A 27,695-nucleotide genomic window follows, 5' to 3' on the forward strand; every position below is an offset into this window, starting at 1 on the left:
AAAGAAAGAAAGAAAGAAAGAAAGAAAGAAAGAAAGAAAGAAAGAAAGAAAAGAAAAGAAAAGAAAAGAAAAGAAAAGAAAAGAAAAGAAAGAAAGAAAGAAAGAAAGAAAGAAAAGAAAAGAAATCCATGATTATATTGTGAAAATTTTAAATAAGACTGAAAACTGTTTTTAAGAACCTCTAGTGCATGGACCCAAAATCCTGTCACTGAGGGGCCAGCTCAATTGTTGACTGTTTCTAGACATAATCCCATCCCTAAAACCTAGAGTTGTAGGCATAAGTTGCAGATCAGAGCTCAGAGTGGACAGATCATTTGAATATGTTATTCTTTAATTGGTCAGTTACTTGTGGACCTCTTTCTTGTTAATAAAGAATGGTCCACCCCATGTTATTTCCTTGCACGAATGTACCGTGTGTAATTATTGTTTTTTTTTGTTTTTCTTTTACTAATCCCCTGTTGATGTGTATATATATATATACACACACACACACACACACACACACACATATATATATTTTGAGACGGAGTTTTGCTCTCGTTGCCCAGGCTGGAGTGCAATGGCGCGATCTCGGCTCACTGCAACCTCCGCGCCCCCAGGTTTAAGCAATTCTCCTGCCTCAGCCTTCCAAATAGCTGGGACTACAGGTGCGTGCCACAGTGCCCAGCTAATTTTGTATTTTTAGAAGAGACAGGGTTTCTCCATGTTGGTCAGGCTGGTCTGAAACTCCTGACCTCAGGTGATCCGCCCACCTCAGCCTCCCAAAGTGCTGGGATTACAGGTGTGAGCCACTGCGCCCAGCCCTGTTGATGGATATTAAGCTACCTGCAGTTTTTTGCTACCTCAGTCAACTAGATGTTTTATTTATTTATTTATTTTTTTGAGACAGAGTTTTGCTCTTGTCACCCAGGCTGGATGCAGTGGCGCGATCTCAGCTCATTACAACCTCTGCCTCCCAGGTTCAAGCGATTCTCCTGTGTCAGCCTCCCGAGTAGCTGGGTTTACAGGTGCCTACCACCATGCCCAGCTAATTTTTGTATTTTTAGTAGAGACGGGGTTTCACCACGTTGACCAGGCTGGCTTGAGCTCCTGACCTCAACTGATCCACCCGTCTCGGCCTCCCAAAGTGCTGGGATTATAGATGTGAGCCATTGCACCTGGTCAAGCTATTTTGATAGGTTTTATTATTGTTGAGGTATGGTGAGGCCAACAGCTCAGGAGAAAACTGCCATCAAAAAGACAGTTTCTTACAGTTCCCAAGAAGAAGGGGCTGTCCCTGCCACGGGGCCACATGGGGAGGCTCTGGGGTTGGTCAGGCAGCAGAGGGACGGAAGGGAAGACACGGAAGACATGGGTGAGAGCCTTGATCGTGGTTTCCTGGAGAAGAAAAGGGTGAGGCTGAGTAAACAGGTTTAGGACTGGCTGTGAATCATCTCAGCAGACCCTGGGGTGTAGAAGCTGTCTCTAGTTCTCAGGCATCTGGCCCTGGGTAATTAGGGCAGGTGGTGATCCAGGGTCAGCAAGGCCCCAGGTGTCAAAGTGTCAGAATGCAGAAAATAGGACACATGTCAATACACTCAACAGCTTTGCAGTCCCTTCGCCTCTAAGAGGCAGGGCTCTGCTGTTCTTGCCTGGCACACTTTTTGGAGGAGGGGAATGTTCTCCTCCTGCCTCTGCCTCTTTGGGGCTGAGTTTCCTGCCAGTTGGGAGTGGACCTGCACCCCTGGCCTGAGCTGCTGCCCCTCCCGCCCTTTGGCAGGAAGCCTCCTTCGAGTACCTGCAGAACGAGGGTGAGCGGCTGCTCCTGGAGGCCATGGACGAGCTGGAGGTGGCGTTCAACAACACCAGCGTGCGCACCGACTGCAACCACATCTTCCTCAACTTCGTGCCCACTGTCATCATGGACCCCTTGAAGGTCTCGCCTTTGCGGGGGGGCTCTCACCGGGCTCTGGGTTTACCCTCTGAGCCATGCTGATTCAGGGTATTGTGTCCTGCCACTCGAGACCTGGATTCCAGGATGAATCCATGCTTTTTTGAGCCTTGGTTGCTGCAGGAGGAGAACAAACCTTCTGCCATTCAATTCTAGAGCTATGTTTTGGCCATGCCCTGCACGTGAGTGCTTTACTTTAAGGACGACAAGGATGCTCAAAATGTCTTGCAAAACAAACGTTTGTCTTTTCCCTGGTTCCAGGCTGCACTGGGGACTGCATGTGGGTGGGGAGAGGCGTGAGACCGTGAGGTCTGTGGCTGAGTGTTCCCTGTCAGGTGGCTCTTCGCGAGCAGACAGACTTTTATGGTGGTGATTCTGGAATGAAACAAGTCCCGCCTGTAATCCCAGTACTTTGGGAGGCTGAGGTGGGTAGATTGCTTGAGCCCAGGAATTTAAGAGAAGCCTGGGCAACATAGAGAGACCCCATCTCTACTAAAAATTTTAAAAATTAAAAAATAAAATAATAAAATTATTAATAAAATTAATATTGATAATAAAATATCAACATATATAAATTACATGATTTATTTTATTTTATTATTTAATATTATTAAAATAATTAATACAATAATATTATTAAAAAGAGAAGTTCTGATACATCCGTTTGGTGTCTGGGGGATTCAGGGAACCCATGCGGCTGCTCTGGCCTCACTAGTTCACGTAGTTCCAGAAGGAAGCAGTTCAATGGCTTGAGTCAAAGACGTGTAAAGATAATATAACGTAGCAGTACTAGCTTAGTCACTTATCAGCCTCAGTTTCCTTATCTGTCAATGAAGGATAAAAAAGCTCGCCTCTCTTGAGTACTTACAAGGGCGCAGTGAGGTAAAGAGTTTTAAACGCTTAGCAAAAGCCGTTGCTTGTTATTAAACTTTTTGTTGGATACATACTATGTCCCAGGCGTTTTTGCAGTCAGTATATCTCATCCTCTTATTAGTATCAGTGCTATTGCAAATGTCCTTGGGATGTCTGGGCCCTGAAACTGGAATTGCTGTGTTTTCGGGCAGATCGAGGAGTCCGTGCGCTCCATGGTTATGCGCTACGGCAGCCGGTTGTGGAAACTCCGCGTGCTGCAGGCTGAAGTCAAGATCAACATACGCCAGACCACCACCGGCAGCGCTGTTCCCATCCGCCTGTTCATCACCAATGAGTCGGGCTACTACCTGGACATCAGCCTCTACAAAGAAGTGACTGACTCCAGATCCGGAAATGTAAGGCTGGCTCGTGCCATGCGGGTCTAAGTCAAAGCAGAAGCAGGCTGCTTGGGCCATCCATTTGTAGATTAAGAAGGCGTTTGGAGGCGGTCTTGCCTTTCTCTGCCTTGTCATTCTGGGTTGGGGTAGCCCCCTCTGAGTGTTATGTTAAATATGTTAGCCTTTGAATCTTGGTTTTTCATTCACCTAAGAAGGAGAGTGAATCTCCAAGTTTAATCCATTCTGTGGCCATATTTGGATTTTTGATAGAGATGAGGTGTCACCATATTGGCCAGGCTGGTCTCTAACTCCTGACTTCAAGTGATCTGCCTACCTTGACCTCCCAAAGTGCTGGGATTATAGGCATGAGTCACCGCGCCTGGCCATGTGGCCGTATTTGGGATAAGTTGTACACTGCTATGGTTGACTATAATGCAGTCCTTAGATTGGTTCACTTAGGGAAATACTTTTCCCAACCATGTTCTCGGACTTTTGTAAAGTGAATTAAATATTCTTTTGACTGCCAGTTAAATTCATATGTGTGTACATAAATATATATGTATATATACATGCCATTTTTTAAAGAGATATTGCCAAGACTGGGCTTGAACTCCTGAGTTCAAGCAATCTTCTGGCCTCAGCCTCCCAAGTAGCTGGGACTATAGGCACATGCCACTGTGCCTGGCTATGCACTTTTTATTTTGGAATAATTGAAGACTGAAGACTCGCAAGCAGTTGCAAAATTAGTACAGAGGGAAAAAAAATAGTGCAGAGGATTTTCACCCAGTTTCCCCCAATGTTAATGTTGAACTTCACCATTGTACGTGATCAAAACAGGAAATTGACATTGGCACAGGACTGTTCACACCAACATGGACCACATTCGGATATCACCAGTGTTTCCATGAACGCCTGTTTGTTGGGAATATGTGATGCCCTGATCGCTGTATTTTTGGAACTGTGTATCCGCAGCCCCTGTTGTCCCTTCTTGTTCTGGTTCTTCACAGTGGTGAAGAAGAGAGTTTTACCTAGCGCAGGCACTCACTTTGTTATGCCATGCGACCTGCTTTGCTTCCCCCATCTGCATTTTCATTGAGGACTGGGCAGAAATAAATTGGGGGAGTAGTGTGATTTTCTCTCACTCTCTGTTTTCCTTCCTTTCTGATCCAGATCATGTTTCACTCCTTTGGCAACAAGCAAGGGCCCCAGCACGGGATGCTGATCAATACTCCCTACGTCACCAAGGATCTGCTCCAGGCCAAGCGATTCCAGGCCCAGTCCCTGGGAACTACCTACATCTATGACTTCCCAGAAATATTCAGACAGGCAAGTCCGGCGGCTCAGACGCAGTACCACCCGGGTCCTCCCAGCAGATTCCACCAGAACCAAAGCCCATCCTTAATTCTCCTTCTAAAGACCTAGTCTAGGCTGGGTGCGGTGGCTCACGCCTGTAATCTCAGTACTTTGGGAGGCCAAGGCGGGAGGATTACGAGGTCAGATCGGGACCATCCTGGCTAACATGGTGAAACCTCGTCTCTACTTAAAAAAAAAGAAAAATTAGCCGTGCGTGGTGGCGGGCGCCTGTAGTCCCAGCTGCTCTGGAAGCTGAGGCAGGAGAATGGTGTGAACCCGGGAGGCAGAGCTTGCAGTGAGCCGAAATCGCACCACTGCACTCCAGCCTGGGTGACAATGCGAGACTCTGTCTCAAAGGAAAAAAAAACCAAAAAAACCTAGTCTAAGGAACAAGGTTTTGCCAGGTGCGGAGGCTCATGCACTTTAGGAGGCCAAGGAGGGAGGATTGCTTGAGCCCAGAAGTTGAAGAACCCCATCTCTACAAAATATACAAAAATTAGCCGGGCATGGTGGCACATGCCTGTAGTCCCAGCTACCTGAAGGCTGAGGCAGGAAGGATCACCTGAGCCTGGGAGGTCGAGGCTGCAGTGGGCCATGATGGCACCACTGCACTTCAGCCTGGGTGACCAAGTGAAACCCCATCTTCAAAAAAAAAAAGAACAAGGTCTTCACTGAAGAAAAAGAAATTAATATATTGGGAACTACTTCATAGTATTTTTCTTCAAATAAGACTAATTTATCCCAATGATAAGAGTAATAGGATATAGAAACTTCAGAAAATAAAGGAGCATGGAATAAAGAAAAAATAATTCCTATTCCCATACTCTGATGACAAATTGCTTAACATTTTGATGTGTTTCCTTCTGGTCTTTTTAATGGTCATTTAGTAAGTACCTACTACTTGCCAGGCACCATTCGAAGTCTAGGTAGCTCTAGGAAAGAGGAGGGGTCACTGCCTTTGAGTAATTTTTAGTCTACTCTTAAAAAATTATGTTTTGGGTTGGGTACAGTGATCACACCTGGGATCACAAAGTACTGTAATCCCAGTACTTTGGGAGGCTGAGGCAGGTGGATCATTTGAGGTCAGGCGTTTTAAGACCAGCCCGGCCAACATGGTGAAACCGCATCTCTACTAAAAATACAAAAATTAACCAGGCATGGTGGGGGGCACCTGTAGTCACAGCTACTCGGGAGGCTCAGGCAAGAGAATCGCTTGAACCTGGGAGGTGGAGGCTGCAGTGAGCCAAGATGGCGCCACTGCACTCCAGCCCTGATGACAGAGCGAGACTCTGTCTCAAAAACAAAAAAATAATATTTTGTTATGTTTTTCTGATGATTAAAGTATACATAGGAAACTATGGAAAGGTAAGAATAAGGAAATAAAATTTTACTCATATGTAATTTTCCCACCCTCAATGCGTGAAAGAACATTTGGGTGCATTTTCTTTAAGTATTTTTTATGCCTTTATATATTTATGCCATAGGGACTTTAAAGGAGCCTGAACCACTGACATTGGTGATGTGAATGTCTCTTCACTTCCCACCATTGCTTTGTGAATGACGTTCATGAAACCGAGGTCAGGGACCTTCCAGTGTAGGCAGGAAGCATCTGTTCCTACCTGTGCCCATGCCTCATGCATAGAGGATACGGAAGAATAGGAAAAGCTGCTCTCTAGAGTCACTCAGGCCTCGGCTCGAATGCTGGATCTGTCCCCTTGCTTCCTGTTGTCCCTAGCCAAGTTCCTTCACCTCTCTGGGCCTCAGTTTTCTCTTCTGTAAAATAAGGTTAATAACAGTACCTACCACATAAGGTGGTTGGAAAAGTATGTGTATTCAGTGGGTGCTTAATAAGTGGAAACTCTTATGATTAAGAATGTCATTGTCTGTATCCTTTAGCCTTTGACCTCAAGAGCCATAAGAGAAGAAACATGACTAAACCAGGAGCAAATCCATTGTCTCTTTTTTAGATAAAGAAGCAGAATGCTATGGATGACTGATACATTTGAAAACTTAGATGTAGTGGAAATTTTCCAAGGAAAATAGATCTCATAAAAAATGGCTATAGAATAAATTAAAATCTGATCTGAATACTTATAAGCATTAAAGAAATCAGTCGTTTTTAAAAATTGGGCCCAGATAGTTTTATAACAATTTTACCAAACCTTTAGGAAACAGATAGTTCTCTCTGTATTTAGATTGTTTAGAGAGTTTTTAAAAGGTGAGTGCTTCTTAACTCATTTTTTCAAGTTATTACCTTAAGATTAACCCCAGGTAGGAACTTCAGGAAAAGGGAAATTGGTTATTTTGTTATGAACACAGTCATAAAAATAATAAAATATGAACATATGAAATCCAGTAATGATTTTTTTTTTCAAGTTTAGACAAAGTAGAGTTTATCCTGTGTCGTCTTATATGATTTGACATTAGGAAGTCTATTCATGTATTTACCATATTAATAGATTAAGAAAAAACTATCTTAATAGATGTAAAAAATATTTGACAAGACAGCATCTATTTATAATAAAATCTTTTAACAAACTAAGAATAGAAGAGAATTTATTTATCTTGACAGAGGATATTAACCCAAAATTAATAGAATCTAATGGTGAAATGTTAGAAGTATTCTCTTTAAAGACAAGTACAGGACAGAAATGTCCATTATCGCAGCTTCTGTTATACATTTTTTACTGGAGTTCCTGGACAACGCAATAACCAAGAAAAAGAAATGAAATGTAAAGACAGGAAAGAAAAAAAGCAAAATGATGATTTTTTTTTTGCAGATGATCTAAATGTCTCCATAAGAAATGCAAGAGAATCTATAGGAGCAGTTACAGAATACAGCAAGATTGCTAGACATAAGATTTCAGTGTACAAAAAATAATTGCATTATTATCAATTGCAATCGATAATTGCGATTGCAATAGATCACTTGTAATTGCAATAGACTAGCAGTAATTGCACAATGTAATTGGAGAAAAAAATGCCATTTACAAGACTATAAATTTATCTAGGAAAAAATTAAAAATTAAGATCTTTATGGAGGAAATTTTAAAACTTCATTGAGTGACATTAAGCCTAAATTAATGGAGAGATATACCATGCTCACGAATGATGGGAAGATTCAGTGTTGTGTTTTTATCAAATTAATAAATTCTATGTAATTCCAGAGTTTTTCTGGTGAAACTTGGAGGCTGATCCTAAAATTCATATGGAAAAGTAAAAGCTCATAAATAGCAAAAACAATTTTGAATAAGAACAGAGTCAGGAGGAGTCATCTTAGCAGATGTCATCACTTTATTTTAAGACAACAGTAATTAAGACAGTGTGGTAGTGTGACAGAACTAGACAGAACAGGGAGCCTAGACTCAGACCCACTCATAAATAGAATATTGATAAAATGCGGAGGTGGGATTGTGAATGAGGGGATGATCTTCGGGAAATTGCTTATCTGATTGGAAAAAATAAACTTCGATCTCTGCCACATCCAATAACAAAAATAAACTTTGAGAGGATTAAAGCCACCTGGAGTCAGTGAAAAGCATAAGCTATACAGGAAAAGACCCATAAATTTACATTAAAACTTAAAAGTTGTTCCTGCAAAAGAGGAAAGACAAGTCCCAGATTGGGAGAATACATTTTGGTGCCTTATGATCAGCAGGGGATTAGAAGTAGCTCATCTATAGAACGCTTATAAATCAATGAGGAAAGAAAGCAAAACCATACAAAATATGGGTAGGGGTTATAAACAGAAAGCTTGCCAAAAAGAAACCCACATGGTTAATAAACATATTAAAAGGCACTCACCTCAGTAATAATCAGTGAAGTACAGGTTAATTCCACAATATGGTTTCACACACAGCAGTTGAGTAAACATTAAAAAATTGTACATGCCAGTGTGGTGGCTCACACCTGTAATCCCAGCACTTTGGGAGGTTGAGGTGGGCAGATTGCTTGAGCTCAGGAGTTCGAGACCAGCCTGGGCAACATGGCAAAGCCCCGTCTCTACAAAAAATTTAAAAAATTTAAAAAAAATGTGTGGTGGCACATGCCTGTAGTCCCAGCTACTGAGGCTGAGATGGGAGGATCACTTGAACCTGGGAGTTTGAGGCTGCAGTGAGGTGTAGCCATGACTACACCACTGCACTCCAGCTTAGGTGACACAACAAGACCCTCAAAAAAACTTTACAAGACCAAATGCTGTACAATATATGGAGCAGAAGAGTCCTTATACGTTCTTACTGTGCTTGTGAAGGGATTCAAAAACATTGGGAGCAATAATATCAGTGAAGTTGAAGCTTCACATTCCCTGTGTCCCAGAAATTCTACAGTTCCACTCCTAGGTGTATGCACGTGTGTGTGTGTGTGTGTGTGTGTGTGTGTGTGTGTGTGTGTACACATCTATCTTTTTTTTTTTTTTTTTGAGACAGAGTCTCACTCTGTCACCCAGGCTGGAGTACAGTGGCGAGATCTCGGCTCACTGCAACCTCCACCTCCAGGGTTCAAAGCGATTCTCCTGTCTCAGCCTCTGGAGTAGCTGGGATTACAGGCGTGCACCACCGTGCCTGGCTAATTTTTTAATTTATAGTGGAGACAGGGTTTCACTATGTTGGCCAGGCTGGTCTCAAACTCCTGGCCTCAGGTGATCTGCTCGCCTCGGCCTCCCGAAGTGTTTGGATTACAGGCGTGAACCACCGCGCCCGGCTGTCTGTCTGTCTCTATATCTATATCTCCATATATACAGAGAGAGAGAGAAAGAGAGAGAATGGAAATCTGAACAGCAGACCAGAGTTAAATTTATCAATATGGATAAATCTCTCAAACAAAGAGAAATAGAAAAAGTAATTTTGCAGCTGGGTGTGGTAGCTCACACCTGTAATCCCAGCACTTTGGGAGGGCATGGTGGGTAGATCACCTGAGGCTGTGAGTTCGAGACCAGCCTAACCAACATGGAGAAACCCCATCTCTACTAAAAATACAAAATTAGCTGGATGCAGTGGTGCATCCCTGTAATCCCAGCTACTCAGGAGGTTGAGGCAGGAGAATCACTTGAATCCGGGAGGTGGAGGTTGCGATGAGCCGAGATCGCGCCATTGCACTCCAGCCTGGGCAACAAGAGTGGGGGAAAAAAAAAAAAAGAGTAATTCGCAGAAGGATGTGTCCAGTGTGGTACCATTTATTTAAAGTTGGCAGTGCAAAATAATACTGTGTGTTTCCAATGTATGCATACAGGATGAAGGAAAATAGAAAAAAAGCATGCATAGGACTGGTAGGCACTGAATTCAAGGGAATGGTCACCTGTGGGTTGGAGGTGGGAGGAAGAATGAGCTGGGGCTTCAGTCGCATCTCTCGTCTTTCTTTCAAATACCTTAAACAACTATGGAAAAATCAAGACTTGACAGAGCCACTGGATGGGTGCTTTAAATATTTCATGATTTGAAAAGAGAGTGAACTACAAAATTCGCCCTGGAATCATGACACATCATCTCCATCTGGGAAAGATAGTTCCTCCCTACTGATGACTTCAAGCTTTTTCTCTTTCCTCTTCTCTCCCCAGGCTCTCTTTAAACTGTGGGGCTCCCCAGACAAGTATCCCAAAGACATCCTGACATACACTGAATTAGTGTTGGACTCTCAGGGCCAGCTGGTGGAGATGAACCGACTTCCTGGTGGAAATGAGGTAACAGCAGAGCCTAGCCCCTGGCTGGAGTCGCCCCCTTAAAAATATTTTTGGACCAGGTGCAGTAACTCACACCTGTAATCCCAGGACTTTGGGAGGCCAAGGTGGGTGCATCACTTGAGGTCAGAAGTTCAAGACCAGCCTGGGCTACATGGTGAGAACCTGTCTCTACATAAAATTTAAAAATTAGCTAGGTGTGGTGGTGCACACCTATAGTCCCAGCTACTCGAGAGACTGAGGCAGGGGTGATTGCTTAAGCCCAGAAGGTTGAGGCTGTAATGAGCTATGATTGCACCACTGTACTCTGGCCTGGGCAACAGAGCAAGACCCTGTATCAAAAATAATAATAATAACTAAAATAAAAAAAAAGTTTTCCCCCAGAGAAACAAACTCATTTTCCTTGTGCATTCATCCCCTTGCCAGGTGGGCATGGTGGCCTTCAAAATGAGGTTTAAGACCCAGGAGTACCCTGAAGGACGGGACATGATCGTCATCGGCAACGATATCACCTTTCGCATCGGATCCTTTGGCCCTGGGGAGGACCTTCTGTACCTGCGGGCATCTGAGATGGCCCGGGCAGAGGGCATTCCCAAAATCTACGTGGCAGCCAACAGTGGCGCCCGTATTGGCATGGCAGAGGAGATCAAACACATGTTCCACGTGGCTTGGGTGGACCCAGAAGACCCCCACAAAGTACGTCGTGAAGCTGGCGGGGCAGGGTGATTCTGCTCAGCTACTACTGTATTTTCAATAGGAGTGCTAGCACCTGCAAGAGGTGAAAAAAAATCTCACTTATGTATAAAGCACAGGTATACATGTGGTGTATAAACAGGCATACAGTATATCAGTGATATTAACATTTCACTGTGGGGGGGATGGGAATGGTGATTAGAAAAAAAAGATATAAAAAGGCTCCTTACGGGAATAATGAAAGACGTCTATAAACCCTGAGCTGATATATGCTGTGTGCTCCTGAATGCAGTGCGCACTGAGGATGCAGAGGTGACTGTCAACTCCCTGGCCTCATAGTGTTCTTAGAATTATGGCTCACACCTGTCATCCCAGCAACCCAGGAGGCTTGGGTGCGAGGATAGCTTGAAGCCAGGAATTCATGACCAACCTAGGTAACCTAGGCAGCATAGCCAGACGTCATCTCTACTAATTAAAAAACTAGGTGAGCGTGATAGTGCATGCCCGTAGTCAGCCCCAGCTACTTGGGAAGTTGAGGTGGGAGGATCACTTGGAGCCCAGGAGTTCAAGGCTGCACCGAGCCGTGATCATCATACCACTGCACTCCAGACTGGGCAACTGAGTGAGACCCCCCACCTCAATTAAAAAAAAATCTTCGGGGAGTTGTGTAGCTACCAGCTGCCGTAAAAGGCAAGATGAATGGGGAAACACACGCCTTCTGAGATGTGAAACGACAGGGGACAGTCATCCTTTCCATTCAGAGCATGCTTTCTCTGGGGGTGGTATTGCCCACTACCCCCAAGAAGACAGAAAAATAATTTTTGGGGTGGCAATAAAATATTTGTTAACATATATACATATACAGAGTATGTAAACAGTGGATAAACAGTGTATCTTTAAAATTAAAATTTCATGTTGGGGTGCTGGCAGTAAGAAATAAAAATGAGATGGTCCTTAGAGGAGAGCTTAGCTCAAAACAGAACTTCAGTTTATGGATGTTATTAATATGGTATTTACATGAGATGTATTAATGTGTCATTGACATGTTACTAACATGTTATTAACATCCATCCCTACAATGTTCACATTAAAAAAAAAAAAAAACAGTGGCTTTCAGTACAGGGAACTGGATTCATAGCCTCACTAAAATATTTTTTAAGGGATTTAAATACCTGTACCTGACTCCCCAAGACTACACCAGAATCAGCTCCCTGAACTCTGTCCACTGTAAACACATCGAGGAAGGAGGAGAATCCAGGTAAATAACTTATCAGGTAGCTCCTTAATTTACTTGTGGTTAATTTAAGCTGTCTTCTTTCCTCAGGGCTTGTGGCGGTATTTTCCAGTGGGGTGGTGGTGTTTGTATGATGGGAACCAATGCCTGTTGGGGGCACTGATGCCTTAAACATTTGTTATACTCTCCAAGGTGAATCCATCCTTGTCATTCTAAGATGAGTGACTCCTTTCACAAAAATAGCACTTCATGCAGGGAGAATGAGAATGGATTCTTGTGAATCTACTAGGAGCTGCAGGCTCAGTTTTTATGACCAAACTGATGTAGCGGTGACTTGGCAAACTGGGAAGGTATGGGTGGGACAGAGAGAGGTCTGTTCTTTGAGAGCATTCAAAGGCTGCTGACTATCTTTTCCAGCACAAGTTATGTTTTTCTTAGTGGGATTAACTGATTCAGGATTTTCCCAGACTGGGTTTTTTTGCAATGTTAGTGATAAGTTGGGGGGAAATTCCATAGTCAGATGAGTTTGGGAAACACTGGGTTAAATGAGATCTCATAAATATCTTTATTGCAGGCCTTCTCAGTACCTGTAGCATGCTGTATTAGCGTTCTCCAGGGGGACAGAACTAGTAGGATATATGTATATGTGAAAGGGACTTTATTAAGGAGAATTGACTCACACGATCATAAGGTGAAGTCCCATGATAGGCCGTCTGCAAGCTGAGGAGCAAGGAAGCCAGTAGTGGCTAGGTCTGAGTCTAAAAGCCTCAAAAGTGGGGAAGCCAACAGTGCAGGCTTCAGTGGCCAAAGGCCCGAGGGCCCCTGGCAAACCACTGGCATAAGTCCAAGAGTCCAAAGGCTGAAGAACCTGGAGTCTGATGTTTGAGGGCAGGAAGCATCCAGAGTGTGAGAAAGATGAAAGCCAGAAAACTCAGCAAGCCACTTACTCCACCTTCTTTCGCCTGCTTTTTCTAGCCGCGCTGGCAGCTGGATGATTGGATGGTGCCTACCCACATTGAGGGTGGGTCTTCCTCTGCCAGTCCACTGACTCAAATGTTAATCTCCTCTAGCAACACCCTCACAGACACACCCAGAAACAATACTTTGCATCCTAAAGTTGACAATATTAACCATCACACATGCTAAAGTGCATTGTGAATCTCTAACAGAGGCTGGCTGGACAGTGTTTCTCATGCTTATTATGTGGCCCTGAAATCTTTGATTGATTGATTGTGAACAGGCTTCCTCTGTGTACCCCCATCTCTCTGAGACCATTGGAGGAATATGGGCTGAGGGTGACATTTCACTGAGACAGCCTTTGCACAAGCAGACATCTTTTTTTGTGTAAACCAAAAAGTATCTGAGACAGGTCTGAATCAATTGAGTTTATTTTGCCAAGGTTAAGGACACATCCAGAAGCAAAGAACATGGAATCATAGAAACCATCTGTGGCCTGTGCCTTTCTTCAAAGATGATTTGGGGGCCTTCAGTATTTAAAGGAGAAAAGCAGGCTGGAGGGGAAAGAGGGAAGTTCTGGTAATCACATGTTGCAAGAGAAAAGGCGCAGGCAGGGGAAGTCAGTTATGTATTCTTCTTGCGCTCAGTAAGTCAGCACTTTCTATAAGATAAGGCGGACATAAAGGAACGACCTGTGGAGATATTTCACCTTTTATCTGTATCTATCTGCTTACAAAAGGAACGAAAGGAAAGGCAGCTTGCACGACTCAGCTTCAGCTTAAATTATTCCTTTTGGCATTGTGAATTGTGGTCCTAGTTTTTATTTTCCTTTCACAGATGGGAGCAGGGTGATGAATGATTTATTTATTTATTTATTTATTTATTTATTTATTTATTTGAGACAGAATCTTGCTCTGTCACCCAGGCTGGAGTGCAGTGGTGCAATTTTGGCTCACTGCAACCACCACTTCCCAGGTTCAAGTTATTCTTCTCCCTCAGCCTCCCGAGTAGCTGGGATTACAGGCATGTGCCACCACGTCCAGCTAACTTTTGTATTTTTAGTAGAGATGGGGTTTTGCCATATTGGTCAGGCTGGTCTCGAACTCCTGACCTCAAGTGATCTGCCCACCTCGATCTCCCAAAGTGCTGGGATTACAGAGCAGGGTGATGATTGTTGATTCTGTACTTGCCCTTTTAGAAATCTCAGCACCCATTGTGAGGGTCCTAGATGCCAATTTCATTTTGCCTCTGGATGCTTTGTCTGCTTCCAATCTCTCACCTCGCTGCCCAGTCAGTCCCTCCTTGGAAAATGCAACCACCTTGGATTTTTCTGGGCTAGAGCCCAGCCTTTAACCTGTGTTTGCTTTTGAAGATACATGATCACGGATATCATCGGGAAAGATGATGGCTTGGGCGTGGAGAATCTGAGGGGCTCAGGCATGATTGCTGGGGAGTCCTCTCTGGCTTACGAAGAGATCGTCACCATTAGCTTGGTGAGTCCTCTTCTATTTTCTCTTACTTTTCAACTTTCCATTATAGAGACTTTAAAATAGTCACAAAATTAGAGAGAATCAATAATAAACTCCATGTGCCCATCACATACCTCCTACAGTTACCACATGCCGCCCCACTGCTATTTCCTCAATCTCACCCCCATCACCTGCACCCTGTTTTAGAGTATTTTAAAGCCAGCCCCCATCATGTCTTTTCATCCACAAATACTTAAGGGTAGATCTTTTTTTTTTTCTTTTTTGAGACGGAGTGTCGCTCTGTCGCCCAGGCTGGGGTGCAGTGGCCGGATCTCAGCTCACTGCAAGCTCCGCCTCCCGGATTTACGCCATTCTCCTGCCTCAGCCTCCCGAGTAGCTGGGACTACAGGCGCCCACCACCTCGCCCGGCTAGTTTTTTGTATTTTTTAGTAGAGACGGGGTTTCACCGTGTTAGCCAGGATGGTCTCGATCTCCCGACCTCGTGATCTGCCCATCTCAGCCTCCCAAAGTGTAAGGGTAGATCTTTAACGGATAAGGACTCCCACCCTCTTCCCCTGCTTTTTAAAAACATAACTGAAATACAAATATTACACCCAACAGAATCAGCAATATCACTGGAACCCAGTGTGGTTTAACAGTTGTCTCAAAATACCCTTTTCTAGTGATTTGTTTGAATCAGGGTCCGATCTCATCTTATTTTAAAGGTATTGAATGTTTAGAATAACTTTTATCTGACTTTAACTGGCATATAAGGAGTAGTCCCCATCCCATCCCCATGGTCTTTCCAAAAATGTTTTCTGTTTCTAGTAGTAGTACTACTGTAGTACTATAGTAGTACAGTAGTAGTAGCAGTAGTAGTAGTAGTACTAGTAGTAATTCTAGTACTAGCAATAGTAGCAGTAGTGGTGGCGGCGGTGGTGGTGGTGGTGTTGGTGGTGGTGAATCTGTATGGGTCTAAGGCAGAGTAAGAGACCCAGGCAAGTTTCTCAGCAGGAGTGAAAGTTTATTAAAAGTTTTAGAGCAAGAACGAAATGAAGTACACTCGGAAGAGAGCCAAGCAAGGCAACTTGAGAGATTCAAGTGCCTCATCTGACCCTTTTGGGTTTTTATGCATTGGCTTGATTCTAGGGTTTGTGTTTCTTCCCTTGGGGTGGGCTGTCTGCATGCAAGTGGCCTGCCAGCACTTAGGAGGGCCGCATGCAGTGTGTTTACTGAAGTTGTGTGCATGCTCACTGGAGGCCTTCTTCCCTTACCAGTCAAGTGTTCCTAGAAGCAGGTCACGTAGCAGATAAACTCTGCCAGCTTGCCTCTTAGTGTGCACACTGGAGCCCACCTGCCCAGCAACAGATCTGATTGGGAAGCTACTGATACTAGCTTCAAGTGTTTTCCATCTATCAGGAGCCTGCCTGTCCCTGGAGCCAGCTGTGACCAATTGTTATTTTAGAGAGACACTTTAACAACTGCCTAACTATCACCTGATGGTTGCCTTCCTCTCCTGCCCTGCTCATGTCTGCCTACCTACCTACTCTAACAGCAGCAGCAGCAGCAGGAGTAATCGCGCTCTTTAATGATAAACTGCCTTGGAAGGCCTTATTTTTACATGCAATGTTGAATCTTCAGTTTCCAAGGTGGTAAATGTTGGTCATAGGCATCTTCCTTGGGCTTGTTTTCTAGCTTATATGTACAGTCTTTTTACTTTGAAGTCATTTAGGATCCACCACAAGTTACAAGATATTACAGAGAAATTCCAAGTACCCTTCACCCCCCTTCCCCCATGGCACTCACATAACCCTAGTACATTATCAAAACCAGCAAATTGACACTGGCACAATATTGTTAACTCAGTACAGACCTTACTTGGATTTCACTGGTTTTTACATGCACTCCTACGTGTACTTTTGGTTGTTAAGAGGCTGCAATGGCCCATGAATGCCCAAGCTCAGAAGAGCTACACACAAGCCTCTTAAGATCTGAAGTGTTCAGTGTCTGCTGCTTGTCTTTACGGCAGTCTTTGTTAACCGTGTTACTTCCATATAGGAATCCAAGCTCAATAAAGTGGCACGAAGTAGTGGCTTTTGCCTCTACTGAGGTTTGGCTTCAAATTGGGTTGCCGTTGGTCAAAACATAACTTCCATTTGGGCCCAGCAGGTTCCTGGACTCTTCGCTGCTGTGGGGGTGGGTCCCTCGCCCCTCTCCAGAATTCAGAAGGGCTCCTCTCTCCACAGGTGACCTGCCGAGCCCTTGGGATCGGGGCCTACTTGGTGAGGCTGGGCCAGCGAGTGATCCAGGTGGAGAACTCTCACATCATCCTCACGGGAGCAAGTGCTCTCAACAAGGTGACGAAAAAGGGGCCTGTGTGGAGTGGATCCTTGGGGGCAGGAGTCATTTTAACATTCTCGTTGGTCTCTGGTCAGGTATTTTTCTCAATATGAAACCAGTTTCATTCCTACTGATGCAAGAACTCTTTTTTTCCTATTTGCAGTTATCTGGGCTCCTTATGAGAAAAAAAAATAGTTTTAGGCTATTCCGGTGGATCTAACTCCCTGTATTACTGATATTTTAAAAGAAATTATTAAAGTGCCATAACGCATTGCAGAAAATTAGAAAAGGACCCCCCAGAAAAGTAATTTTGCAGCTTCTATCATTCTGGTATAGCTCGCTCTCATCTTCTGTCTTTATGTGGCTAATTTATAGTGGATACACAGTTTTGTATTCTACTATTCTCACTGTATTAAAACATTTTCCATTTTGAAAAGTCTCTATGCTTAATGTCTGCTCAAATCCCAGCCTAAGTCTCCAAGTCTGGTTCTTGAACCAACAGCATCAGCATCAGCATCAGCTGGGAACTTTTTAGAAAAGCAAATCCTCGAGCCCTGCCGCAGACCTGCTGAATCAGAAACTCTAGCTAGGGTTTTGCTTTTGAGATGGTCAAGGTAGCAGTCAGCAGCATCACCGGTTCTCAAATTGGGCTTCACGTTGGAATTACCTAGAAACTAAAAAACAAACAAAACGCAAAAACTAATGCCTGGGTCCCAGCCTCATAGATTCTGATATAATTGGTCGGAATGTAGCCTGAGCTTCAGGATTTTTGAAATCCACTGGGTGATTCTAATGTGTAGCCAGGATTGAGAAGTGCTGAGATGATTTCCAAACAGGTGGTAGAGCCCTGCACCATGCAGGATGTTGCTAACCATGTTGTGTCAAAGCAGGTCCTGGGAAGAGAGGTCTACACATCCAACAACCAGCTGGGTGGCGTTCAGATCATGCATTACAATGGCGTTTCCCACATCACCGTGCCAGATGACTTTGAGGGGGTTTATACCATTCTGGAGTGGCTGTCCTATATGCCAAAGGTGCAGTACTCCCCCTGCAGCTTAGAGCCTGGAAGACTCTATCATCAAGCTCACGGGCTAATTGTGTCCCTGTCACCTCCTGGGTGGTGTGGGAGGCTGGGGAGCAGGAAGCACTGCACATGTGGCTGGGGTTGATTTTTCTTACTCCTTTTTTCTTCTCTCTCTGACGCCTAGCCCTATACTAGCTGTCCTTTGCTCTTTTGGTGGCACTAATGCCGTTGTAAGGATGCTAGCTGTTGATCCTTTAGAAGGACGTAGTATTGCCTCTTGACAAGAGGCAGCACTGGACAATACTGAGTCTTCGAGCTTTACAATCAGGCTGGATTTGGTTCCTGGATTCCTCCTCAGTAGCTATAAGACACTGGGAGAGTCTCTAAGTTTTTCCGAGCCTGTTTTCTCATCTGTGAAACGGGAATAATAATAGTACCTAACTCATGGTGTTATCATGACGATTAAGTGAAGTGATACTTAGAGCACAGCATTTGATAGGTCCTCACCAAAGTAAGAAGGGGACAATAGTGGGCATAGTTCTTGGTTAACTGTAACATTCCTTACAAATGAGTGAGGTTTTCTTTCTTTATTATAATCATTTCTGAGATGTTGGGTTTCCAGAGTTCAGATCATTCCAGATCTTCTGCCAAGAACCCCAAGTCACAAATATCAGTTTGTATTCCCATGTGCCCCTTTTCCCCATCTGCATGCCATCTGTTACCACTCTGCGCAACCAATCTCTTTTTCTCTTTTTCTTTCTTTTAAGATATTTTTCCTCCTCTCTGACCATATATAACAGTAGCAACCCTTTCCTGTGTTTCTTTAACTTCCCAGCATCAGTGATGCCATGTGAACCGGGAAGCACACTCAGGAGTTCATAAACTAGATTTCAGAAGAATCCATGGGACGGCCAGTCCTTATCTGGCATTTTCCAATCAGAGCAGTGGCTTCAGGAGCCCTAGGGAGGGGATATTGGTGCATAACCAGGCATAATCATAGTCAGAGGAGCAAAGTGCTGATCAGAGGCATTATTGACAAGCACCACAGACTGAGTCAGAGACTTGGCTTTCTTTTTTAGGATAATCACAGCCCTGTCCCTATCATCACACCCACTGACCCCATTGACAGAGAAATTGAATTCCTCCCATCCAGAGCTCCCTACGACCCCCGGTGGATGCTTGCAGGAAGGCCTCACCCAAGTAAGTTCTAAAGCATTTTGCCTAGGACCTCGTCTTGGGTTTCTTTCTAGGGCTTGAGACAAAGGAGCACTTAGGTAGAAGGCTTGATATTTGTTCTCATATCCCAGAGAGGTACACCTGAAATCAAATGCAGGGAGAGTAGAGAAATAGAGATTTTATTCCAGGCTTTTCCTCAGCCATTGACCCAGAAGGGGTGGAAACAGCCTCCAATTTCTGGAGCTAATAGATGGAGGTGGGGTGCAATGGTGGTCGTGGTCTCCCTCCCCTGATGCTCCATGCTCCGTGGTCTCTAACTGCTCCACTGTCTCATCAGTAGAAAATTCAGTGCTGAAACATCAGAGTTTCAAAGAGAAGACTCCATCTTTCTCTCTTTCGTTCTCTCTTACAAAGGAACTCTGTGAGTTTACACAGGATAGGTAATTTGGTCTCTTCTCTTTTTTTTTTTTTTTTGAGACAGTGTTGCTCTGCCGCCCGGGCTGGAGTGCAGTGGCATGATCTTGGCCCACTGCAATCTCTGCCTCCTGGGTTCAAGTGATTCTCCTGCCTCAGTCTACTGAGTAGCTGGGATTACAGGTGCCTGCCACCACACCCAGCTAATTTTTGTATTTTTAGTAGAGACGGAATTTCACCATGTTGGCCAGGCTGGTCTTGAACTCCTGACCTCAAGTGATCTGCCTACCTCAGCCTCCCAAAGTGCTGGAATTATAGACATGAGCCACCATGCCTGGCCAGTTTGGCCTCTTCTATACCTACACACACAGACACACACACACGTGGACACGTGAACACACATGCACATGCACACATATTTTTGCATATACACATTCTCTCCTTTTCTCTGAAAGGGATGAGTTTCTCTCTTGGAGGTATATTATTTCATTCTGAGCAACCAGAACACAACAGGAAAGCTGAGCTGCTCCTGTCACTGTATCCCAAATCTAGAATTTCACATGCTGCTACCTTTAGACTTGGCTGCTCCTCGGCAGTGCGACGCAGGAGAGGTGACCCTCGGCAGCGTGCCAGACTCCGGCCAGTGCAAGGAGCCCTGTGGCTTCCTTCTCTCTCTTTTCATTTCTCTTGGGCTTTCTGGCCTGTAAACACAGAGGGGACTACTTATCTCCATTAAAAAATGTTCAGCTTCTCACTGTCAGGCCAGTCCTCGGCAGATGCTGAAGTTGGGCTGTTGCGTGCCTGGGTGCCGGGCCTCCCACGCCTGAGACGCCTCCCACTCTGGCTGTGCCTCCTGGTCAGAGCCACAGCCATTTATGCTATCGCATGGATTTAAGTCATTTCCTTCCCTCCGATGGCTGTTGTTGACATCATCATATTCTCTCTCTGTCTCTCTCTGGGAAATTGAAACTTTTTTCCCAATTGAGTGGTTATTAAACTACAGCCAGCAGCTAGCAGGTGAGGGATGAGTTTTTCGGGGCAGGTGATCCCTTCCTGAAATCCCACCTTCCGGAGGTGTCTGTCCACTCTCTGCATCTTCGGAAGAGAGGGCAGAGACTGTGATTAGAATCTCAGCGCGTTTGGAAGTGGCTGGCTGTGGGTGGTAGTCAGATACTCCGTGTGGACTGAATTCTTGACTTGGTATATTTATTGCAGCTTGTTTGTCTTTTGAGGTGTTTTGGGAAGGGGGGAAAGGGGTTGGGACCTGTGTGGTTGTAGGTAGAAAGGGGTATCTGGGCTATGAGGTTAAAGCCAGGCTGTCGTTAGGGAGATTTTACGCAGCCAGGTGTGTCCTGGGGGCCCCCGGCCACCTGGCCCTCCAGCCTGGGCTTCTGCCCTTCTGCCCACAGCGCTGAAGGGAACGTGGCAGAGCGGATTCTTTGACCATGGCAGTTTCAAGGAAATCATGGCACCCTGGGCGCAGACCGTGGTGACAGGACGAGCAAGGTAATCACGAAGACGGGAGCAGGCTGCCCATGTCTGGCTCACCAGGCACTGGGACCCCCAGGTGTGAGACCACGGACCTCCAGGGGCAGTTTTCTTCTGGGCCTCAGGATTTTCTAAAAGAAAAAACCAATCTGGGGGATGGTTTCTGGAGTGTCTGTGTGTGCGGTATCTCAGCCAACCTCCTCCTGAGGCTGGGGACCCCTGCCTGTAATCAGGCCCCAGGCCACGAGGGCTGACAACTCCACTGGGCATCAGAAGGTGGCCTTGCGTGCTCTCCTCAGAAAACTTCACAGACACTGGCACTCTGAATTCCACTGTAGGGGAGCCATGGACAGGAGCCCTGTTGTATGCCAGTGTTGGTGGGAGGCTGAAATGCTTGCATGCTTTCCGAGCTGGGCAGCTCACCCTTCAGCCTTGTAGCCTCCATCTCTTTGGACAGCTCCACCTGCCTGAAAGTTCCTCCTTATAATGAGCCCAGAGCTGCATCCTCATCATTTATCACTCAGGTTCCTGGTACGATGTCGCAGCTGTAAGTCCAGGCTCTGTGCTGGACCTGAGGCCAAGCCCCATCTCCACTCACCCTCTCTGGTCCTCCACATCTGTAAGATAGGGATAATAATTCTACCTCAAAAGATTATTGTGATGATTAGATGCAATAACATAGGTGAAACACTTAAAATGTCCTACCTACTCCATAAGTGGGACTGGCTGCTGTCATTTACGTCTTGGGCAATAAATACTAAAGTACATCCAGGGCTGGGCGTTGTGGCTCACGCCTGTAATCCCAACACTTTGAAGCCGAGGCAGGCAGATCACCTGAGGTCAGGAGTTCAAGACCAGCCTGGCCAACATAGCGAAACCCCATCTCTACTTAAAATACAAAAATTAGCTGGGCATGGTGGCAGGTGCCTTTAATCTCAGCTACTCAGGAGGCTGAGGCAGGAGAATCACTTGAACCCAGGAGGCGGAAGTTGCAGCACACCTAGATCACACCACTGCACTCCAGCCTAGGTGACAGAGGGAGACTCTGTCTCAATAAATGAATGAATGAATGAATGAATGAATGAATGAATGAATGAATAAATAAATAAATAAAGTACAGCTGGGCACAGTGGCTCACATGCCTGTAATCCCAGCACTTCAGGAGACCAATGCAGGAGAATCACTTGAGCTCAAGGGTTTGACACCAGCCTGAGCAACATAGCAAGACCCCATCTCTACGAAAAATATTTTAAAATCAGGTGATTGTGGTGGCACACGCCTCTAGTGCCAGCTACTCAGGAAGCCAAGGCCGGAGGATTGCTTGAGCTCCTCGTAATATTTAATGTTAAGGGAAGAAATTGCTCATTCTATGATGCCAAGTGGAAAAGACATCAGTATCCAAAAGTCTCCGAAATATGTTGAACTTCTAACTGTTTAGAAAAAAAAGACTAGAAGGAAATAGATGAAAATGCTAACAGTATGGTAATGTGGGGTGACTCAAGTTTTTTTTTGTTTTTTTTTTTTAACGTTTGTTTTCCTGTCTTTCTAGCATGAATATATGTTACTTATTAACAAAATGAATTCTGGCCAGGTGCAGTGGCTCACCCCTGTAATCCGAGCACTTTGGGAGGCCGAGGCAGGTGGATCACTTGAGGTCAGGAGTTTAGACCAGCCTGGACAACATGGTGAAATCCTGTCTCTACTAAAAATACAAAAATTAGCTGGGTGTGGTGGTGCGCGCCTGTAATTCCAGCTACTCGGGAGGCTGAAGCAGGAGAATTGTTTGAACCCGGGAGGCGGAGGTTGCATTGAGCTGAGATTGCGCCATTGCACTCCAGCCTGGGTGACAGAGCGAGACTCCATCTTCAAAATAAATAAAGTAAAATAAAATAAATTATATTTTTAAAAGCAAAGCAAAAAAAAATCCATTCCACCTTCCATGTGAAAACACTTTGAAGACTGCTCTGCCCAACCCCTGCCTTGTGGGGTAAATGAGAACCATGTAGTGATGCACAGTTCAGTAGCAAGTAACTGATGTAATGGCATCCCCTGAGCTGAGTCTCTGTCCAGTTCAACATCGCTCCGCCCTTCCCAAGTGCAACTTGATGTCTAGACCTATGCTGTCCAGTGTAGTAGCTGCTGGCCACATGTGATTCTTTAGTTTCATTATAATTAGTATTATTTCGAGACTGGGTCTTGCTCTGTCACCCAGGCTGGAGTGCAGAGGCATGATCACTGCTCACTGCAGCCTTGACCTCCTGGGCTCAAGCAATCCTCCCACCTCAGCCTCCCAAGTAGCTGGGACCACAGGTGTGCACCGCCACACCTAGCCAATTTTTTTATTTTTTGCAGATACAGGGTCTCACTATGTTGTCCAGGCTGGTCTCAAACTCCTGGACTCAAGCAATCCTCCTGCCTCAGACTCCCAAAGTGCTAGGATTACAGGCGTGAGCCACCATGCCCGGCTCCTTCAGTTTAAATTGAACTAAGTCAAAGTGACAGAGGATGACCTGTTCAGTTCCTCACACTTGCCACGTTCCACGTGCAGCCCACAACTCCTGTATTGGACAGTGCAGATGGAGAACGTGGCCCTCATCACGGAAAGTTCTAGTGGCTCATGCTGCTCCAGGCCCCACACCATCCCAGCCCTCCTCTGATGGTTCTTGCCCCAAAAAGGGCACCAATAGGTCTGCTACCTTTCAAGGCTCTCACCATTTTGGGGCTTTTTCTTTGCCTTCCAATAAAATAATCCACCAGATTAAAAAGAACATTCTCCTCCACACGCCCTCACCCCCACACCCAGAGGTCCCCAAATGCGTCTGGGGTGCTGCCCAGGGTCTGGCTCACCAGTGCTCGTTTTCCAGGCTTGGGGGGATTCCCGTGGGAGTGATTGCTGTGGAGACGCGGACTGTGGAGGTGGTGGTCCCTGCAGACCCTGCCAACCTGGATTCTGAGGCCAAGGTGAGGGGGCCAGGAGCTGTGGCTGCTGGTTCAGCCAGCAGTACTGTCTTGAGAGTGGGTCCTGGGCATGGGGGTCCCATCCCTGCCCTGCCAGCTCAGGTGGAGAAGCAGGGGACCCAGTGCAGTCCCTGGCCCTGGGGGGGCTTAGTGGCTATTTCTCTGACACTTTCTCTATGGGTTGCATAAAGGGCTGCACCTTCTTGCTTCTTCCTCAGCAGATGATAAAGGTCCCTAGAAACCCTTCCCGCCTCCTGCCCTGCCCCTGTTGCTGTTTCTGCACTAGGCCAGGGCACAGACTGAGAAGCTCAGGAGTCAGAGGGCCGGGTCCCAGGGCCAGCTTTCCCCCAGCTCAGTGTGACCTTGACGAGCTCGGCACCCCTCAGAGCCTGGAAATGAGGGCCACGGGAACCTTGCTGGGCTGCAATGGGAGGGTCAAGCCTGGTCCTGAGCCGAGGAGATGGGGCTTCTATCCTTCTGAGCCCTGGCTCTGGTGCTGGGGCCAGCACAGATCAGATCGCCTGCTATCCAGGGCGAGGCTGCGGCAGCCGTCCCTGTGTCCTGGGCTGCTGTTGCGCAGAGGCATCTGATCCCCACAGCTCTGTGTTCCAGATAATTCAGCAGGCAGGGCAGGTGTGGTTCCCAGACTCAGCCTACAAAACCGCCCAGGCCATCAAGGACTTCAACCGGGAGAAGTTGCCCCTGATGATCTTTGCCAACTGGAGGGGGTTCTCCGGTGGCATGAAAGGTAAGCCCCTCCCTGCCTGTGGTTACCCCAAAGCCTTGGGGTCAGCACCCAGGACAGCACCCTCTGGGTGGTGACGCTCATGTCCTAGTCTGTGCCCATCATCATCTTAGCTGTGTCTCCCAACAACCCTGAGGACAAAAGACTGTTCAGGTGCCCCACTACCCTGCTTTAAAGATGAGGAACTGCTGGGCACAGTGGCAGGCACCTGTAATCCCGGTGCTTTGGGAGGCCAAAGCAGAAGGATCATTTGAGGCCAGGAGTTTGAGACCAGCCTGGGCAGTATAGCAAGACCCTGTCTCTACAAAAAATAAAATAAATGTTTAAAAAATTAGCTGGGCGTAGTGGCGCATGCCTATTGTCCCAGCTATTTGGGAGGCTGAGGTGGGAGGATTGCTTGAGCCCAGGAGGTTGAGGCTGCACTCCAGCCTGGATAACAGAGTGAGACCCCCATCTCAAAAAAAAAAAAAAAAATGTGGAACTGAGGGTTGGAGGCAAAGTGTGACTTTCTAGAGGTCACACCATGAGGTCCAGCCTCATGACTGGGGCAGCCCCAGGAGCTGTCCGGTGACCTGGGCAGGCACCTCTCCATTTGGCAAGGTGAGGAGGATGTTTGTCCGCCCTTCCCTCTGCAGAAAGCGGCTCTGAGCCTCATGTGACCTTACAATTGTGTGAGGACTTTTTAAGCCACCAAGCATGTTTTGGGAGAGAGTGGCTGTTAGACCACTGGGGTGTTGAGGACAGAGCTGGATGGGAGGCAGGCAGACCTGCTGTGAGTCCTTGTTAGCTGGGAGACATCACTGAGCCTCAGTTTCCCTCCTTAGTAAAAGGGGGTTAAGAACAGAACCAACCTCAGAGGGCTGAGGTAAAGGTCTGATGAGCTAATTGCTGGCATGCAGTGTGATTGTCAGTGCTGTTATTACTGCATTCTTGTTTTCATGCAGGGTGCCTGGGGACCTGGAGAAATGTGTCTTGGTGGGAAATAAGGGCCATGTTGCCTGTGCACATTGGGGAAGGATCAGTGTGACTGTTAGCGAGGGTTTTCTTTGCTGGAAATGGTGGAGCAGGGCGGGGACAGTCACGGGTGAGGGCATCTCAATTCCAGTTGGAAAGAATCCTAGAGATTGGTTTCTCCCTGTGCCTTCACAGATAAGGTCACTGAGGCCCATACCGGGTGAATGACCTGTTCAAGGTCACACGGCCACTTAGAGAGCGATCAGTGCTCCCGACTCCCAGCCCAGTGCTCTCCAAGCCTCCTAGCTGAGCTCGCTCTCTCAGGACCCCCAGGACAACTAGGGCAGTGGGTTTCATGTGTGGATGAGTGAGGGCCCTGAAATTGCCAAACTGGGAGGCTGCTTTGCTTTTCAGACATGTATGATCAGGTGCTGAAGTTTGGAGCCTACATCGTGGATGGCCTCAGACAATACAAACAGCCCATCCTGATCTATATCCCACCCTATGCGGAGCTCCGGGGAGGCTCCTGGGTGGTCATAGATGCCACCATCAACCCGCTGTGCATAGAAATGTATGCGGACAAAGAGAGCAGGTGGGTGTGTTGCCTTTAGCCTGGCTTAACCTTTTCTTGTTCTCCCAGCCTTGAGAACCCATGACCTTGGGGGATCATGGAGGGGTGCAGTGGCTGGAACCTGTGGGTGGTGGAGGAATGTTGTCTCTTCTTTCATGGTTTATACTCCTCCTTCCCAAGGAAGTTTGCAATCAAAAAATAAAAAGGAAAGACCGAAAGCACTTGAGCTTCCTGGCAGCCAGGATGAAAAGGGAAATATGATGAGCCATGTATCTCTCATTAGACTGAGCTTCTCCCAAAGCTATGAGTTCCTATAGGAAATGTTTTATTCAGTTTTAAATCCCAGGGTCTAGCACAGTGCCTAACTCCTGGTAGGTGGTCAGAAAATACTGGCTAAACAAATGACTGAATGAATATCTGCATGAGAGGATACTGGTTCTTTGCAGGAGAGTTAACCTCCTTGGCACTTTCCTTAGGAGGAATTTATTAGAGATTCTTACAGAAAGGATCATGACAATAATGTTCACAGCACAGTGACTGATGACTTTGAAGTGAAAACTACATGCTATATAGGATGTAAAGGCCTCAATAGTCATTCTGCTCCAAATATAGGCACAGCATTCCTGTGTTCACTCCTTCATTCATTTGTTAATTCTGCTAGACATTATGATATGGTGGCAGATGGGCCAAGCTTGTCCTGCATTCAGGGCACTTAGACCCTTGTCAGGGACTGCTGAGGTCAGTCCTCCAGGAAGACTCAGGATACTGAGCAGCACTTGAATGGAGTCATTGCTAACTTTTCATGCTGGCCACCAGGAAGCTCAAAGCTACTGATAGTATTCTTCAGGGCTTCTAAGCTGTCAAAAGCAAAAAGCGGCAGGGGGAGAATGAGGAGTAAATAAAAATGTTGGAAATGAGGCCAGGTGTGGTGGCTCACGCCTGTAATCCTAGCACTTTGGGAGACTGAGGTGGGTAGATCACTTGAGGCCAGGAGTTCAAGACCAGCCTGGCCAACACAATGAAACCCCGTCTCTACTAAAAATACAAGAATTAGCTGGGCATGGTGGTATGCACCTGTAATCCCAGCTACTCGGGGGGCTGAGGCAGGAGAATCACTTGAACCCGGGAGGCAGAGATTACAGTGAACCGAGATAGTGCCACTGCACTCCAGCCTGGGTGACAGAGTGAGACCCTGTCTAAAACAAAACAAAACAACAACAACAAAAAAAAAAAAGAAAAAAAAAAAGAAAAGAAAAGAAAAGAAAATGTATGTTGGAAATGGAAGGACAGCTCACACAAGACCATGCTGGGCTCTCAAGGTGCTTCTGTGAGATTTAAAGTGATCAGAAACAGTGCCCCACCTCTAGGAGAACAGAAATTAGCAAAGTTAGAGAGGACTGTGGCTGGAGAGCAGGAGGGTTATGCTGCCATGGAAAAAGTCATACACTCTTAGACCCGAAAGGGG

General features: G+C 46.0%; 1 protein-coding gene across 3 annotated transcripts in view; it reads left to right on the forward strand.

Moving 5' to 3' along the window:
• Nucleotides 1-27,695, forward strand: part of ACACB (acetyl-CoA carboxylase beta) — a 162,990-nt gene that overhangs the window by 129,130 nt on the left and 6,165 nt on the right. For 2 of the 3 annotated variants that reach the window (XM_050749626.1, XM_050749627.1), the window contains 14 exons: nt 1,760-1,915; nt 2,995-3,198; nt 4,351-4,506; nt 10,088-10,210; nt 10,634-10,903; nt 12,061-12,158; nt 14,464-14,584; nt 16,807-16,917; nt 17,791-17,934; nt 19,004-19,124; nt 20,924-21,020; nt 23,867-23,963; nt 24,573-24,708; nt 26,074-26,251. In XM_050749626.1, coding sequence (XP_050605583.1) covers nt 1,760-1,915; nt 2,995-3,198; nt 4,351-4,506; nt 10,088-10,210; nt 10,634-10,903; nt 12,061-12,158; nt 14,464-14,584; nt 16,807-16,917; nt 17,791-17,934; nt 19,004-19,124; nt 20,924-21,020; nt 23,867-23,963; nt 24,573-24,708; nt 26,074-26,251 — 2,012 coding nt within the window. The other variant, XM_050749628.1, reaches the window with a different exon arrangement.

The sequence above is a fragment of the Macaca thibetana genome, chromosome 11, assembly GCF_024542745.1.
Source record: "Macaca thibetana thibetana isolate TM-01 chromosome 11, ASM2454274v1, whole genome shotgun sequence".
In the NCBI taxonomy this organism is placed as follows: domain Eukaryota; kingdom Metazoa; phylum Chordata; class Mammalia; order Primates; family Cercopithecidae; genus Macaca; species Macaca thibetana.